This window comes from Pristiophorus japonicus, unplaced genomic scaffold (genome assembly GCF_044704955.1).
Source record: "Pristiophorus japonicus isolate sPriJap1 unplaced genomic scaffold, sPriJap1.hap1 HAP1_SCAFFOLD_1587, whole genome shotgun sequence".
Lineage (NCBI taxonomy): Eukaryota > Metazoa > Chordata > Chondrichthyes > Pristiophoridae > Pristiophorus > Pristiophorus japonicus.
In genome coordinates, this window is record NW_027251265.1 from 27,680 (window position 1) to 45,670 (window position 17,991).

General features: G+C 64.5%; 1 protein-coding gene across 1 annotated transcript in view; it reads left to right on the forward strand.

The window, feature by feature from the left end:
* Window positions 1-17,661, forward strand: part of LOC139243054 (plectin-like) — a gene marked incomplete at both ends in the record, with an annotated part of 39,215 nt that extends 21,554 nt beyond the window's left edge. The window contains 2 exons of the mRNA XM_070870655.1: window positions 14,956-15,060; window positions 17,543-17,661. Coding sequence (XP_070726756.1) covers window positions 14,956-15,060; window positions 17,543-17,661 — 224 coding nt within the window. The remainder of the gene's footprint in view (window positions 1-14,955; window positions 15,061-17,542) is intronic.
* Window positions 17,662-17,991: the final 330 nt, after the last annotated feature.

Genomic DNA, 17,991 nt, shown 5'->3' on the forward strand with positions numbered 1-17,991 from the left:
AGGGACACTGCTGGTTGAGGGTCGGGGAGGAGGGATACACTGGTTGAGGGTCGGGGAGGAGGGACACTGCTGGTTGAGGGTCGGGGAGGAGGGATACACTGGTTGAGGGTCGGGGAGGAGGGACACTGCTGGTTGAGGGTCGGGGCGGAGGGATACACTGGTTGAGGGTCGGGGAGGAGGGACACTGCTGGTTGAGGGTCGGGGAGGAGGGACACTGCTGGTTGAGGGTCGGGGAGGAGGGATACACTGGTTGAGGGTCGGGGAGGAGGGACACTGCTGGTTGAGGGTCGGGGAGGAGGGACACTGCTTGTTGAGGGTCGGGGAGGAGGGACACTGCTGGTTGAGGGTCGAGGAGGAGGGACACTGCTGGTTGAGGGTCGGGGAGGAGGGACACTGCTTGTTGAGGGTCGGGGAGGAGGGACACTGCTGGTTGAGGGTCGGGGAGGAGGGATACACTGGTTGAGGGTCGGGGAGGAGGGACACTGCTGGTTGAGGGTCGGGGAGGAGGGATACTGCTGGTTGAGGGTCGGGGAGGAGGGATACTGCTGGTTGAGGGTCGGGGAGGAGGGATACACTGGTTGAGGGTCGGGGAGGAGGGATACACTGGTTGAGGGTCGGGGAGGAGGGATACTGCTGGTTGAGGGTCGGGGAGGAGGGATACACTGGTTGAGGGTCGGGGAGGAGGGATACACTGGTTGAGGGTCGGGGAGGAGGGACACTGCTGGTTGAGGGTCGGGGAGGAGGGATACACTGGTTGAGGGTCGGGGAGGAGGGACACTGCTGGTTGAGGGTCGGGGAGGAGGGATACACTGGTTGAGGGTCGGGGTCGGGGAGGAGGGATACACTGGTTGAGGGTCGGGGCGGAGGGACACTGCTGGTTGAGGGTCGGGGAGGAGGGATACACTGGTTGAGGGTCGGGGAGGAGGGATACTGCTGGTTGAGGGTCGGGGAGGAGGGATACACTGGTTGAGGGTCGGGGAGGAGGGACACTGCTGGTTGAGGGTCGGGGTGGAGGGATACACTGGTTGAGGGTCGGGGAGGAGGGATACACTGGTTGAGGGTCGGGGCGGAGGGATACTGCTGGTTGAGGGTCGGGGCGGAGGGACACTGCTGGTTGAGGGTCGGGGAGGAGGGATACACTGGTTGAGGGTCGGGGAGGAGGGACACTGCTGGTTGAGGGTCGGGGCGGAGGGACACACTGGTTGAGGGTCGGGGAGGAGGGACACTGCTGGTTGAGGGTCGGGGTGGAGGGATACACTGGTTGAGGGTCGGGGAGGAGGGATACACTGGTTGAGGGTCGGGGCGGAGGGATACTGCTGGTTGAGGGTCGGGGCGGAGGGACACTGCTGGTTGAGGGTCGGGGAGGAGGGATACACTGGTTGAGGGTCGGGGAGGAGGGACACTGCTGGTTGAGGGTCGGGGAGGAGGGACACTGCTGGTTGAGGGTCAGGGAGGAGGGATACTGCTGGTTGAGGGTCAGGGAGGAGGGACACTGCTGGTTGAGGGTCAGGGAGGAGGGATACACTGGTTGAGGGTCGGGGAGGAGGGATACACTGGTTGAGGGTCGGGGAGGAGGGATACTGCTGGTTGAGGGTCGGGGAGGAGGGATACACTGGTTGAGGGTCGGGGCGGAGGGATACACTGGTTGAGGGTCGGGGAGGAGGGATACACTGGTTGAGGGTCGGGGAGGAGGGATACACTGGTTGAGGGTCGGGGAGGAGGGACACTACTGGTTGAGGGTCGGGGAGGAGGGACACTGCTGGTTGAGGGTCGGGGCGGAGGGATACACTGGTTGAGGGTCGGGGAGGAGGGACACTGCTGGTTGAGGGTCGGGGAGGAGGGATACAGCTGGTTGAGGGTTGGGGAGGAGGGATACAGCTGGTTGAGGGTTGGGGAGGAGGGACACTGCTGGTTGAGGGTCGGGGAGGAGGGACACTGCTGGTTGAGGGTCGGGGCGGAGGGATACACTGGTTGAGGGTCGGGGAGGAGGGACACTGCTGGTTGAGGGTCGGGGAGGAGGGACACTGCTGGTTGAGGGTCGGGGCGGAGGGATACACTGGTTGAGGGTCGGGGAGGAGGGATACACTGGTTGAGGGTCGGGGAGGAGGGATACACTGGTTGAGGGTCGGGGAGGAGGGACACTGCTGGTTGAGGGTCGAGGAGGAGGGACACTGCTGGTTGAGGGTCGGGGAGGAGGGATACACTGGTTGAGGGTCGGGGAGGAGGGACACTGCTGGTTGAGGGTCGGGGAGGAGGGATACACTGGTTGAGGGTCGGGGAGGAGGGACACTGCTGGTTGAGGGTCGGGGCGGAGGGATACACTGGTTGAGGGTCGGGGAGGAGGGACACTGCTGGTTGAGGGTCGGGGAGGAGGGACACTGCTGGTTGAGGGTCGGGGAGGAGGGATACACTGGTTGAGGGTCGGGGAGGAGGGACACTGCTGGTTGAGGGTCGGGGAGGAGGGACACTGCTTGTTGAGGGTCGGGGAGGAGGGACACTGCTGGTTGAGGGTCGAGGAGGAGGGACACTGCTGGTTGAGGGTCGGGGAGGAGGGACACTGCTTGTTGAGGGTCGGGGAGGAGGGACACTGCTGGTTGAGGGTCGGGGAGGAGGGATACACTGGTTGAGGGTCGGGGAGGAGGGACACTGCTGGTTGAGGGTCGGGGAGGAGGGATACTGCTGGTTGAGGGTCGGGGAGGAGGGATACTGCTGGTTGAGGGTCGGGGAGGAGGGATACACTGGTTGAGGGTCGGGGAGGAGGGATACACTGGTTGAGGGTCGGGGAGGAGGGATACTGCTGGTTGAGGGTCGGGGAGGAGGGATACACTGGTTGAGGGTCGGGGAGGAGGGATACACTGGTTGAGGGTCGGGGAGGAGGGACACTGCTGGTTGAGGGTCGGGGAGGAGGGATACACTGGTTGAGGGTCGGGGAGGAGGGACACTGCTGGTTGAGGGTCGGGGAGGAGGGATACACTGGTTGAGGGTCGGGGTCGGGGAGGAGGGATACACTGGTTGAGGGTCGGGGCGGAGGGACACTGCTGGTTGAGGGTCGGGGAGGAGGGATACACTGGTTGAGGGTCGGGGAGGAGGGATACTGCTGGTTGAGGGTCGGGGAGGAGGGATACACTGGTTGAGGGTCGGGGAGGAGGGATACACTGGTTGAGGGTCGGGGAGGAGGGACACTGCTGGTTGAGGGTCAGGGAGGAGGGACACTGCTGGTTGAGGGTCGGGGAGGAGGGACACTGCTGGTTGAGGGTCGGGGAGGAGGGATACTGCTGGTTGAGGGTCAGGGAGGAGGGACACTGCTGGTTGAGGGTCGGGGAGGAGGGATACACTGGTTGAGGGTCGGGGAGGAGGGATACTGCTGGTTGAGGGTCGGGGAGGAGGGACACTACTGGTTGAGGGTCGGGGAGGAGGGACACTGCTGGTTGAGGGTCGGGGAGGAGGGATACACTGGTTGAGGGTCGGGGCGGAGGGATACACTGGTTGAGGGTCGGGGAGGAGGGATACACTGGTTGTGGGTCAGGGAGGAGGGACACTGCAGGTTGAGGGTCGGGGAGGAGGGATACACTGGTTGAGGGTCGGGGAGGAGGGATACACTGGTTGAGGGTCGGGGAGGAGGGATACACTGGTTGAGGGTCGGGGAGGAGGGATACTGCTGGTTGAGGGTCGGGGAGGAGGGACACTGCTGGTTGAGGGTCGGGGAGGAGGGACACTGCTTGTTGAGGGTCGGGGAGGAGGGACACTGCTGGTTGAGGGTCGGGGAGGAGGGATACACTGGTTGAGGGTCGGGGAGGAGGGACACTGCTGGTTGAGGGTCGGGGAGGAGGGACACTGCTGGTTGAGGGTCGGGGAGGAGGGATACTGCTGGTTGAGGGTCGGGGAGGAGGGATACACTGGTTGAGGGTCGGGGAGGAGGGATACACTGGTTGAGGGTCGGGGAGGAGGGATACTGCTGGTTGAGGGTCGGGGAGGAGGGATACACTGGTTGAGGGTCGGGGAGGAGGGATACACTGGTTGAGGGTCGGGGAGGAGGGACACTGCTGGTTGAGGGTCGGGGAGGAGGGATACACTGGTTGAGGGTCGGGGAGGAGGGACACTGCTGGTTGAGGGTCGGGGAGGAGGGATACACTGGTTGAGGGTCGGGGTCGGGGAGGAGGGATACACTGGTTGAGGGTCGGGGCGGAGGGACACTGCTGGTTGAGGGTCGGGGAGGAGGGATACACTGGTTGAGGGTCGGGGAGGAGGGATACTGCTGGTTGAGGGTCGGGGAGGAGGGATACACTGGTTGAGGGTCGGGGAGGAGGGATACACTGGTTGAGGGTCGGGGAGGAGGGACACTGTTGGTTGAGGGTCAGGGAGGAGGGACACTGCTGGTTGAGGGTCGGGGAGGAGGGACACTGCTGGTTGAGGGTCGGGGAGGAGGGATACTGCTGGTTGAGGGTCAGGGAGGAGGGACACTGCTGGTTGAGGGTCGGGGAGGAGGGATACACTGGTTGAGGGTCGGGGAGGAGGGATACTGCTGGTTGAGGGTCGGGGAGGAGGGACACTACTGGTTGAGGGTCGGGGAGGAGGGACACTGCTGGTTGAGGGTCGGGGAGGAGGGATACACTGGTTGAGGGTCGGGGCGGAGGGATACACTGGTTGAGGGTCGGGGAGGAGGGATACACTGGTTGAGGGTCAGGGAGGAGGGACACTGCAGGTTGAGGGTCGGGGAGGAGGGATACACTGGTTGAGGGTCGGGGAGGAGGGATACACTGGTTGAGGGTCGGGGAGGAGGGATACACTGGTTGAGGGTCGGGGAGGAGGGATACTGCTGGTTGAGGGTCGGGGAGGAGGGATACAGCTGGTTGAGGGTCGGGAGGAGGGATACACTGGTTGAGGGTCGGGGAGGAGGGATACACTGGTTGATGGTCGGGGAGGAGGGATACAGCTGGTTGAGGGTCGGGGAGGAGGGATACACTGGTTGAGGGTCGGGGAGGAGGGATACAGCTGGTTGAGGGTCGGGAGGAGGGATACACTGGTTGAGGGTCGGGGAGGAGGGATACACTGGTTGATGGTCGGGGAGGAGGGATACAGCTGGTTGAGGGTCGGGGAGGAGGGATACACTGGTTGAGGGTCGGGGAGGAGGGATACACTGGTTGAGGGTCGGGGCGGAGGGACACTGCTGGTTGAGGGTCGGGGCGGAGGGACACTACTGGTTGAGGGTCAGGGAGGAGGGACACTGCTGGTTGAGGGTCGAGGAGGAGGGACACTGCTGGTTGAGGGTCGGGGAGGAGGGATACACTGGTTGAGGGTCGGGGAGGAGGGACACTGCTGGTTGAGGGTCGGGGAGGAGGGATACACTGGTTGAGGGTCGGGGAGGAGGGACACTGCTGGTTGAGGGTCGGGGCGGAGGGATACACTGGTTGAGGGTCGGGGAGGAGGGACACTGCTGGTTGAGGGTCGGGGAGGAGGGATACTGCTGGTTGAGGGTCGGGGAGGAGGGATACACTGGTTGAGGGTCGGGGAGGAGGGATACACTGGTTGAGGGTCGGGGAGGAGGGATACTGCTGGTTGAGGGTCGGGGAGGAGGGATACACTGGTTGAGGGTCGGGGAGGAGGGATACACTGGTTGAGGGTCGGGGAGGAGGGACACTGCTGGTTGAGGGTCGGGGAGGAGGGATACACTGGTTGAGGGTCGGGGAGGAGGGACACTGCTGGTTGAGGGTCGGGGAGGAGGGATACACTGGTTGAGGGTCGGGGTCGGGGAGGAGGGATACACTGGTTGAGGGTCGGGGCGGAGGGACACTGCTGGTTGAGGGTCGGGGAGGAGGGATACACTGGTTGAGGGTCGGGGAGGAGGGATACTGCTGGTTGAGGGTCGGGGAGGAGGGATACACTGGTTGAGGGTCGGGGAGGAGGGATACACTGGTTGAGGGTCGGGGAGGAGGGACACTGCTGGTTGAGGGTCAGGGAGGAGGGACACTGCTGGTTGAGGGTCGGGGAGGAGGGACACTGCTGGTTGAGGGTCGGGGAGGAGGGATACTGCTGGTTGAGGGTCAGGGAGGAGGGACACTGCTGGTTGAGGGTCGGGGAGGAGGGATACACTGGTTGAGGGTCGGGGAGGAGGGATACTGCTGGTTGAGGGTCGGGGAGGAGGGACACTACTGGTTGAGGGTCGGGGAGGAGGGACACTGCTGGTTGAGGGTCGCGGAGGAGGGATACACTGGTTGAGGGTCGGGGCGGAGGGATACACTGGTTGAGGGTCGGGGAGGAGGGATACACTGGTTGAGGGTCGGGGCGGAGGGATACACTGGTTGAGGGTCGGGGAGGAGGGACACTGCTGGTTGAGGGTCGGGGAGGAGGGATACAGCTGGTTGAGGGTCGGGAGGAGGGATACTGCTGGTTGAGGGTCGGGGAGGAGGGATACAGCTGGTTGAGGGTCGGGAGGAGGGATACACTGGTTGAGGGTCGGGGAGGAGGGATACACTGGTTGATGGTCGGGGAGGAGGGATACAGCTGGTTGAGGGTCAGGGAGGAGGGATACAGCTGGTTGAGGGTCAGGGAGGAGGGACACTGCTGGTTGAGGGTCGGGGAGGAGGGACACTGCTGGTTGAGGGTCAGGGAGGAGGGACACTGCTGGTTGAGGGTCGGGGCGGAGGGACACTACTGGTTGAGGGTCGGGGAGGAGGGACACTGCTGGTTGAGGGTCGGGGAGGAGGGATACACTGGTTGAGGATCGGGGAGGAGGGACACTGCTGGTTGAGGGTCGGGGAGGAGGGATACACTGGTTGAGGGTCGGGGAGGAGGGATACACTGGTTGAGGGTCGGGGAGGAGGGATACACTGGTTGAGGGTCGGGGAGGAGGGATACACTGGTTGAGGGTCAGGGAGGAGGGACACTGCAGGTTGAGGGTCGGGGAGGAGGGATACACTGGTTGAGGGTCGGGGAGGAGGGATACACTGGTTGAGGGTCGGGGAGGAGGGATACACTGGTTGAGGGTCGGGGAGGAGGGATACTGCTGGTTGAGGGTCGGGGAGGAGGGATACAGCTGGTTGAGGGTCGGGAGGAGGGATACACTGGTTGAGGGTCGGGGAGGAGGGATACACTGGTTGATGGTCGGGGAGGAGGGATACAGCTGGTTGAGGGTCAGGGAGGAGGGATACACTGGTTGAGGGTCGGGGAGGAGGGATACAGCTGGTTGAGGGTCGGGAGGAGGGATACTGCTGGTTGAGGGTCAGGGAGGAGGGACACTGCTGGTTGAGGGTCGAGGAGGAGGGACACTGCTGGTTGAGGGTCGGGGAGGAGGGATACACTGGTTGAGGGTCGGGGAGGAGGGACACTGCTGGTTGAGGGTCGGGGAGGAGGGATACACTGGTTGAGGGTCGGGGAGGAGGGACACTGCTGGTTGAGGGTCGGGGCGGAGGGATACACTGGTTGAGGGTCGGGGAGGAGGGACACTGCTGGTTGAGGGTCGGGGAGGAGGGATACTGCTGGTTGAGGGTCGGGGAGGAGGGATACACTGGTTGAGGGTCGGGGAGGAGGGATACACTGGTTGAGGGTCGGGGAGGAGGGATACTGCTGGTTGAGGGTCGGGGAGGAGGGATACACTGGTTGAGGGTCGGGGAGGAGGGATACACTGGTTGAGGGTCGGGGAGGAGGGACACTGCTGGTTGAGGGTCGGGGAGGAGGGATACACTGGTTGAGGGTCGGGGAGGAGGGACACTGCTGGTTGAGGGTCGGGGAGGAGGGATACACTGGTTGAGGGTCAGGGAGGAGGGACACTGCTGGTTGAGGGTCGAGGAGGAGGGACACTGCTGGTTGAGGGTCGGGGAGGAGGGATACACTGGTTGAGGGTCGGGGAGGAGGGACACTGCTGGTTGAGGGTCGGGGAGGAGGGATACACTGGTTGAGGGTCGGGGAGGAGGGACACTGCTGGTTGAGGGTCGGGGCGGAGGGATACACTGGTTGAGGGTCGGGGAGGAGGGACACTGCTGGTTGAGGGTCGGGGAGGAGGGATACTGCTGGTTGAGGGTCGGGGAGGAGGGATACACTGGTTGAGGGTCGGGGAGGAGGGATACACTGGTTGAGGGTCGGGGAGGAGGGATACTGCTGGTTGAGGGTCGGGGAGGAGGGATACACTGGTTGAGGGTCGGGGAGGAGGGATACACTGGTTGAGGGTCGGGGAGGAGGGACACTGCTGGTTGAGGGTCGGGGAGGAGGGATACACTGGTTGAGGGTCGGGGAGGAGGGACACTGCTGGTTGAGGGTCGGGGAGGAGGGATACACTGGTTGAGGGTCGGGGTCGGGGAGGAGGGATACACTGGTTGAGGGTCGGGGCGGAGGGACACTGCTGGTTGAGGGTCGGGGAGGAGGGATACACTGGTTGAGGGTCGGGGAGGAGGGATACTGCTGGTTGAGGGTCGGGGAGGAGGGATACACTGGTTGAGGGTCGGGGAGGAGGGATACACTGGTTGAGGGTCGGGGAGGAGGGACACTGCTGGTTGAGGGTCAGGGAGGAGGGACACTGCTGGTTGAGGGTCGGGGAGGAGGGACACTGCTGGTTGAGGGTCGGGGAGGAGGGATACTGCTGGTTGAGGGTCAGGGAGGAGGGACACTGCTGGTTGAGGGTCGGGGAGGAGGGATACACTGGTTGAGGGTCGGGGAGGAGGGATACTGCTGGTTGAGGGTCGGGGAGGAGGGACACTACTGGTTGAGGGTCGGGGAGGAGGGACACTGCTGGTTGAGGGTCGGGGAGGAGGGATACACTGGTTGAGGGTCGGGGCGGAGGGATACACTGGTTGAGGGTCGGGGAGGAGGGATACACTGGTTGAGGGTCGGGGCGGAGGGATACACTGGTTGAGGGTCGGGGAGGAGGGATACACTGGTTGAGGGTCGGGGAGGAGGGACACTGCTGGTTGAGGGTCGGGGAGGAGGGATACAGCTGGTTGAGGGTCGGGAGGAGGGATACTGCTGGTTGAGGGTCGGGGAGGAGGGATACAGCTGGTTGAGGGTCGGGAGGAGGGATACACTGGTTGAGGGTCGGGGAGGAGGGATACACTGGTTGATGGTCGGGGAGGAGGGATACAGCTGGTTGAGGGTCAGGGAGGAGGGATACAGCTGGTTGAGGGTCAGGGAGGAGGGACACTGCTGGTTGAGGGCCGGGGAGGAGGGACACTGCTGGTTGAGGGTCAGGGAGGAGGGACACTGCTGGTTGAGGGTCGGGGCGGAGGGACACTACTGGTTGAGGGTCGGGGAGGAGGGACACTGCTGGTTGAGGGTCGGGGAGGAGGGATACACTGGTTGAGGGTCGGGGAGGAGGGACACTGCTGGTTGAGGGTCGGGGAGGAGGGATACACTGGTTGAGGGTCGGGGAGGAGGGATACACTGGTTGAGGGTCGGGGAGGAGGGATACACTGGTTGAGGGTCGGGGAGGAGGGATACACTGGTTGAGGGTCGGGGAGGAGGGACACTGCTGGTTGAGGGTCGGGGCGGAGGGACACTACTGGTTGAGGGTCGGGGAGGAGGGACACTGCTGGTTGAGGGTCGGGGAGGAGGGATACACTGGTTGAGGGTCGGGGAGGAGGGACACTGCTGGTTGAGGGTCGGGGAGGAGGGATACACTGGTTGAGGGTCGGGGAGGAGGGATACACTGGTTGAGGGTCGGGGAGGAGGGATACACTGGTTGAGGGTCGGGGAGGAGGGATACACTGGTTGATGGTCGGGGAGGAGGGATACAGCTGGTTGAGGGTCAGGGAGGAGGGATACACTGGTTGAGGGTCGGGGAGGAGGGATACAGCTGGTTGAGGGTCGGGAGGAGGGATACACTGGTTGAGGGTCGGGGAGGAGGGATACACTGGTTGATGGTCGGGGAGGAGGGATACAGCTGGTTGAGGGTCGGGGAGGAGGGATACACTGGTTGAGGGTCGGGGAGGAGGGATACACTGGTTGAGGGTCGGGGCGGAGGGACACTGCTGGTTGAGGGTCGGGGCGGAGGGACACTACTGGTTGAGGGTCAGGGAGGAGGGACACTGCTGGTTGAGGGTCGAGGAGGAGGGACACTGCTGGTTGAGGGTCGGGGAGGAGGGATACACTGGTTGAGGGTCGGGGAGGAGGGACACTGCTGGTTGAGGGTCGGGGAGGAGGGATACACTGGTTGAGGGTCGGGGAGGAGGGACACTGCTGGTTGAGGGTCGGGGCGGAGGGATACACTGGTTGAGGGTCGGGGAGGAGGGACACTGCTGGTTGAGGGTCGGGGAGGAGGGATACTGCTGGTTGAGGGTCGGGGAGGAGGGATACACTGGTTGAGGGTCGGGGAGGAGGGACACACTGGTTGAGGGTCGGGGAGGAGGGATACTGCTGGTTGAGGGTCGGGGAGGAGGGATACACTGGTTGAGGGTCGGGGAGGAGGGATACACTGGTTGAGGGTCGGGGAGGAGGGACACTGCTGGTTGAGGGTCGGGGAGGAGGGATACACTGGTTGAGGGTCGGGGAGGAGGGACACTGCTGGTTGAGGGTCGGGGAGGAGGGATACACTGGTTGAGGGTCGGGGTCGGGGAGGAGGGATACACTGGTTGAGGGTCGGGGCGGAGGGACACTGCTGGTTGAGGGTCGGGGAGGAGGGATACACTGGTTGAGGGTCGGGGAGGAGGGATACTGCTGGTTGAGGGTCGGGGAGGAGGGATACACTGGTTGAGGGTCGGGGAGGAGGGATACACTGGTTGATGGTCGGGGAGGAGGGACACTGCTGGTTGAGGGTCAGGGAGGAGGGACACTGCTGGTTGAGGGTCGGGGAGGAGGGACACTGCTGGTTGAGGGTCGGGGAGGAGGGATACTGCTGGTTGAGGGTCAGGGAGGAGGGACACTGCTGGTTGAGGGTCGGGGAGGAGGGATACACTGGTTGAGGGTCGGGGAGGAGGGATACTGCTGGTTGAGGGTCGGGGAGGAGGGACACTACTGGTTGAGGGTCGGGGAGGAGGGACACTGCTGGTTGAGGGTCGGGGAGGAGGGATACACTGGTTGAGGGTCGGGGCGGAGGGATACACTGGTTGAGGGTCGGGGAGGAGGGATACACTGGTTGAGGGTCGGGGCGGAGGGATACACTGGTTGAGGGTCGGGGAGGAGGGATACACTGGTTGAGGGTCGGGGAGGAGGGACACTGCTGGTTGAGGGTCGGGGAGGAGGGATACAGCTGGTTGAGGGTCGGGAGGAGGGATACTGCTGGTTGAGGGTCGGGGAGGAGGGATACAGCTGGTTGAGGGTCGGGAGGAGGGATACACTGGTTGAGGGTCGGGGAGGAGGGATACACTGGTTGATGGTCGGGGAGGAGGGATACAGCTGGTTGAGGGTCAGGGAGGAGGGATACAGCTGGTTGAGGGTCAGGGAGGAGGGACACTGCTGGTTGAGGGTCGGGAAGGAGGGACACTGCTGGTTGAGGGTCAGGGAGGAGGGACACTGCTGGTTGAGGGTCGGGGCGGAGGGACACTACTGGTTGAGGGTCGGGGAGGAGGGACACTGCTGGTTGAGGGTCGGGGAGGAGGGATACACTGGTTGAGGGTCGGGGAGGAGGGACACTGCTGGTTGAGGGTCGGGGAGGAGGGATACACTGGTTGAGGGTCGGGGAGGAGGGATACACTGGTTGAGGGTCGGGGAGGAGGGATACACTGGTTGAGGGTCGGGGAGGAGGGATACACTGGTTGAGGGTCGGGGAGGAGGGACACTGCTGGTTGAGGGTCGGGGCGGAGGGACACTACTGGTTGAGGGTCGGGGAGGAGGGACACTGCTGGTTGAGGGTCGGGGAGGAGGGATACACTGGTTGAGGGTCGGGGAGGAGGGACACTGCTGGTTGAGGGTCGGGGAGGAGGGATACACTGGTTGAGGGTCGGGGAGGAGGGATACACTGGTTGAGGGTCGGGGAGGAGGGATACACTGGTTGAGGGTCGGGGAGGAGGGATACACTGGTTGAGGGTCGGGGAGGAGGGACACTGCTGGTTGAGGGTCGGGGAGGAGGGATACACTGGTTGAGGGTCGGGGAGGAGGGATACACTGGTTGAGGGTCGGGGCGGAGGGATACACTGGTTGAGGGTCAGGGAGGAGGGACACTGCTGGTTGAGGGTCGGGGAGGAGGGACACTGCTGGTTGAGGGTCAGGGAGGAGGGACACTGCAGGTTGAGGGTCGGGGAGGAGGGATACACTGGTTGAGGGTCGGGGAGGAGGGATACACTGGTTGAGGGTCGGGGAGGAGGGACACTCCTGGTTGAGGGTCGGGGAGGAGGGATACACTGGTTGAGGGTCGGGGAGGAGGGACACTGCTGGTTGAGGGTCGGGGAGGAGGGATACACTGGTTGAGGGTCGGGGCGGAGGGACACTGCTGGTTGAGGGTCGGGGAGGAGGGATACACTGGTTGAGGGTCGGGGAGGAGAGACACTGCTGGTTGAGGGTCGGGGAGGAGGGACACTGCTGGTTGAGGGTCGGGGAGGAGGGATACACTGGTTGAGGGTCGGGGAGGAGGGATACACTGGTTGAGGGTCGGGGAGGAGGGACACTGCTGGTTGAGGGTCGGGGAGGAGGGATACACTGGTTGAGGGTCGGGGAGGAGGGATACACTGGTTGAGGGTCGAGGCGGAGGGATACACTGGTTGAGGGTCGGGGCGGAGGGATACACTGGTTGAGGGTCGGGGAGGAGGGATACACTGGTTGAGGGTCGGGGCGGAGGGATACACTGGTTGAGGGTCGGGGAGGAGGGACACTCTGGTTGAGGGTCGGGGCGGAGGGACACTACTGGTTGAGGGTCGGGGAGGAGGGATACACTGGTTGAGGGCCGGGGAGGAGGGATACACTGGTTGAGGGTCGGGGCGGAGGGATACACTGGTTGAGGGTCGGGGGGGAGAGACACTGCTGGTTGAGGGTCGGGGAGGAGGGATACACTGGTTGAGGGTCGGGGAGGAGGGATACACTGGTTGAGGGTCGGGGAGGAGGGATACACTGGTTGAGGGTCGGGGAGGAGGGATACTGCTGGTTGAGGGTCGGGGAGGAGGGACACTCCTGGTTGAGGGTCGGGGAGGAGGGATACTGCTGGTTGAGGGTCGGGGAGGAGGGACACTGCTGGTTGAGGGTCGGGGAGGAGGGACACTCCTGGTTGAGGGTCGGGGAGGAGGGATACTGCTGGTTGAGGGTCGGGGAGGAGGGATACACTGGTTGAGGGTCGGGGAGGAGGGATACACTGGTTGAGGGTCGGGGAAGAGGGATACACTGGTTGAGGGTCGGGGAGGAGGGATACACTGGTTGAGGGTCGGGGAGGAGGGACACTGCTGGTTGAGGGTCGGGGCGGAGGGACACTACTGGTTGAGGGTCGGGGAGGAGGGACACTGCTGGTTGAGGGTCGGGGAGGAGGGATACACTGGTTGAGGGTCGGGGAGGAGGGACACTGCTGGTTGAGGGTCGGGGAGGAGGGATACACTGGTTGAGGGTCGGGGAGGAGGGATACACTGGTTGAGGGTCGGGGAGGAGGGATACACTGGTTGAGGGTCGGGGAGGAGGGATACACTGGTTGAGGGTCGGGGAGGAGGGACACTGCTGGTTGAGGGTCGGGGAGGAGGGATACACTGGTTGAGAGTCGGGGAGGAGGGATACACTGGTTGAGGGTCGGGGCGGAGGGATACACTGGTTGAGGGTCAGGGAGGAGGGACACTGCTGGTTGAGGGTCGGGGAGGAGGGACACTGCTGGTTGAGGGTCAGGGAGGAGGGACACTGCAGGTTGAGGGTCGGGGAGGAGGGATACACTGGTTGAGGGTCGGGGAGGAGGGATACACTGGTTGAGGGTCGGGGAGGAGGGACACTCCTGGTTGAGGGTCGGGGAGGAGGGATACACTGGTTGAGGGTCGGGGAGGAGGGACACTGCTGGTTGAGGGTCGGGGAGGAGGGATACACTGGTTGAGGGTCGGGGCGGAGGGACACTGCTGGTTGAGGGTCGGGGAGGAGGGATACACTGGTTGAGGGTCGGGGAGGAGAGACACTGCTGGTTGAGGGTCGGGGAGGAGGGACACTGCTGGTTGAGGGTCGGGGAGGAGGGATACACTGGTTGAGGGTCGGGGAGGAGGGATACACTGGTTGAGGGTCGGGGAGGAGGGACACTGCTGGTTGAGGGTCGGGGAGGAGGGATACACTGGTTGAGGGTCGGGGAGGAGGGATACACTGGTTGAGGGTCGAGGCGGAGGGATACACTGGTTGAGGGTCGGGGCGGAGGGATACACTGGTTGAGGGTCGGGGAGGAGGGATACACTGGTTGAGGGTCGGGGCGGAGGGATACACTGGTTGAGGGTCGGGGAGGAGGGACACTCTGGTTGAGGGTCGGGGCGGAGGGACACTACTGGTTGAGGGTCGGGGAGGAGGGATACACTGGTTGAGGGCCGGGGAGGAGGGATACACTGGTTGAGGGTCGGGGCGGAGGGATACACTGGTTGAGGGTCGGGGGGGAGAGACACTGCTGGTTGAGGGTCGGGGAGGAGGGATACACTGGTTGAGGGTCGGGGAGGAGGGATACACTGGTTGAGGGTCGGGGAGGAGGGATACACTGGTTGAGGGTCGGGGAGGAGGGATACTGCTGGTTGAGGGTCGGGGAGGAGGGACACTCCTGGTTGAGGGTCGGGGAGGAGGGATACTGCTGGTTGAGGGTCGGGGAGGAGGGACACTGCTGGTTGAGGGTCGGGGAGGAGGGACACTCCTGGTTGAGGGTCGGGGAGGAGGGATACTGCTGGTTGAGGGTCGGGGAGGAGGGACACTCCTGGTTGAGGGTCGGGGAGGAGGGATACTCCTGGTTGAGGGTCGGGGAGGAGGGACACTGCTGGTTGAGGGTCGGGGAGGAGGGACACTCCTGGTTGAGGGTCGGGGAGGAGGGATACTGCTGGTTGAGGGTCGAGGCGAGGGGCAGACGGAGGATGTGAATAACCGGCTGCAATGTGCTTTGTGTCTCAGGACTACGAGCTCCACCTGGTGACCTACAAAGCTCAGATTGAACCCGTCGCTTCTCCAGTGAAAAAACAGAAAGTGGTTTCAGCCTCAGACACCGTCATCCAGGAGGTAGGAGTCTGTGTACCCCTGTACCGTACCCCCGGACTGTACCCCCGTACTGTACCCCCGTACTGTACCCCCGTACTGTACCCCCGCACTGTACCCCCGTACTGTACCCCCGTACTGTACCCCCGTACTGTACCCCCGCACTGTACCCCCCGTACTGTAACCCCCGTACTGTACCCCCGTACTGTACCCCCGTACTGTGCCCCGTACTGTACCCCCCGCACTGTGCCCCCCGTACTGTGCCCCCGTACTGTACCCCCGTACTGTACCCCCGTACTCTGCCCCGTACTGTGCCCCCCGTACTGTGCCCCCCGTACTGTGCCCCCCGTACTGTACCCCCGTACTGTGCCCCCCGTACTGTGCCCCCCGTACTGTGCCCCCCGTACTCTACCCCCCGTACTCTACCCCCGTACTCTACCCCCGTACTCTGCCCCCGTACTCTGCCCCCGTACTGTACCCCCGTACTCTGCCCCCGTACTCTGCCCCCGTACTGTACCCCCGTACTGTACCCCCCGTACTGTGCCCCCGTACTGTACCCCCCGTACTGTACCCCCGTACTGTGCCCCCCGTACTGTGCCCCATACTGTACCCCCGTACTGTGCCCCCCGTACTGTGCCCCATACTGTACCCCCGTACTGTGCCCCCCGTACTGTGCCCCCCGTACTGTACCCCCCGTACTCTACCCCCGTACTCTACCCCCGTACTCTGCCCCCGTACTCTGCCCCCGTACTGTACCCCCGTACTCTGCCCCCGTACTCTGCCCCCGTACTGTACCCCCGTACTGTACCCCCGTACTGTGCCCCCCGTACTGTGCCCCCCGTACTGTGCCCCATACTGTACCCCCGTACTGTGCCCCCCGTACTGTGCCCCATACTGTACCCCCGTACTGTGCCCCCCGTACTGTGCCCCATACTGTACCCCCGTACTGTGCCCCCGTACTGTACCCCACCCCGCTCACACCCCCACCGCCAACACCCCTTTCTCCTCCCCACTCCGGGACCTCCCCCCCCCCACCACTCCCCCCCCACCACTCCCCTGTGATCTTCTCCACGTTCCCCTGTTATCGGCGAGCGAGAGCAAGGGTCCGGGGATCCGGGGGTCAGTGACGGGGTCCGGGGTCTGCGATGGGGGTCCGGGGTCTGCGATGGGGGTCCGGGGTCAGTGATGGGGGTCCGGGGTCTGCGATGGGGGTCCAGGGTCGGTGATGGGGGTCCGGGGTCGGTGATGGAGGTCCGGGGTCTGCGATGGGGGTCCGGGGTCTGCGATGGGGGTCCGGGGTCTGCGATGGGGGTCCAGGGTCGGTGATGGGGGTCCGGGGTCGGTGATGGAGGTCCGGGGTCTGCGATGGGGGTCCGGGGTCTGCGATGGGGGTCCGGGGTCTGCGATGGGGGTCCAGGGTCGGTGATGGGGGTCCGGGGTCGGTGATGGAGGTCCGGGGTCTGCGATGGAGGTCCGGGGTCTGCGATGGAGGTCCGGGGTCTGCGATGGGGGTCCGGGGTCTGCGATGGAGGTCCAGGGTCGGTGATGGGGGTCCGGGGTCGGTGATGGAGGTACGGGGTCTGCGATGGAGGTCCGGGGTCTGCGATGGAGGTCCGGGGTCTGCGATGGGGGTCCGGGGTCTGCGATGGAGGTCCAGGGTCGGTGATGGGGGTCCGGGGTCGGTGATGGAGGTCCGGGGTCTGCGATGGAGGTCCGGGGTCTGCGATGGAGGTCCGGGGTCTGCGATGGGGGTCCGGGGTCTGCGATGGAGGTCCGGGGTCTGCGATGGGGGTCCGGGGTCTGCGATGGGGGTCCGGGGTTGGTGATGGGGGTCCGGGGTCTGCGATGGGGCTCCGGGGTTGGCGATGGAGGTCCGGGGTCTGCGATGGAGGTCCGGGGTCTGCGATGGGGGTCCGGGGTCTGCGATGGGGGTCCGGGGTCTGCGATGGAGGTCCGGGGTCTGCGATGGGGGTCCGGGGTCTGCGATGGGGGTCCGGGGTTGGTGATGGGGGTCCGGGGTCTGCGATGGGGCTCCGGGGTTGGCGATGGAGGTCCGGGGTCTGCGATGGGGGTCCGGGGTCTGCGATGGGGGTCCGGGGTCTGCGATGGGGGTCCGGGGTCTGCGATGGAGGTCCGGGGTCTGCGATGGGGGCCGGGGTCTGCGATGGGGCTCCGGGGTTGGCGATGGAGGTCCGGGGTCTGCGATGGGGGTCCGGGGTCTGCGATGGGGGTCCGGGGTCTGCGATGGGGGTCCGGGGTCTGCGATGGGGCTCCGGGGTCTGCCATGGGGGCCGGGGTCTGCGATGGGGGCCGGGGTCGGCGATGGAGGTCCGGGGTCTGCGATGGGGGTCCGGGGTCTGCGATGGGGGTCCGGGGTCTGCGATGGGGGTCCGGGGTCTGCGATGGGGCTCCGGGGTCTGCCATGGGGGCCGGGGTCTGCGATGGGGGCCGGGGTTGGCGATGGGGGTCCCGCTCACTAGGACTGATGGGGTTTGTTCTGTTGCAGTACGTGGATCTGCGGACTCGCTACATCGAGCTGATGACTCTGTCCAGCCAGTACATCAAGTTCATCACAGTCAACATCCGCAGGCTGGAGAGTGAGGAGGTGAGGGGTCAGCCTCTGGGGTGAGGGGTCAGCGTTCAGGTCAAGGGTCAGCGTGTGAGGTCGGGGTGAGGGGTCAGAATGCGGGTTGGGGTCGGGGTGAGGGTTGAGGTGTCGGGGTGATGGGTGAGGGTTGAGGGATCAGCGTTAAAGGTGAGGGGGCGGGTGAAGGTTGAGGGGTCGGTGTGAGGGTTGAGGGGTCGGGTTGAAGCGTCAGGATGTGGGCCCGAGGTCGATGTCTAGCTCGGGTTGAAGGGTCGGGGTGAGGGTTGAAGGGTCGGGGTGAGGGTTGAAGGGTCGGGGTGAGGGTTGAAGGGTCAGGGTGAGGGTTGAAGGGTCGGGATGAGGGTTAA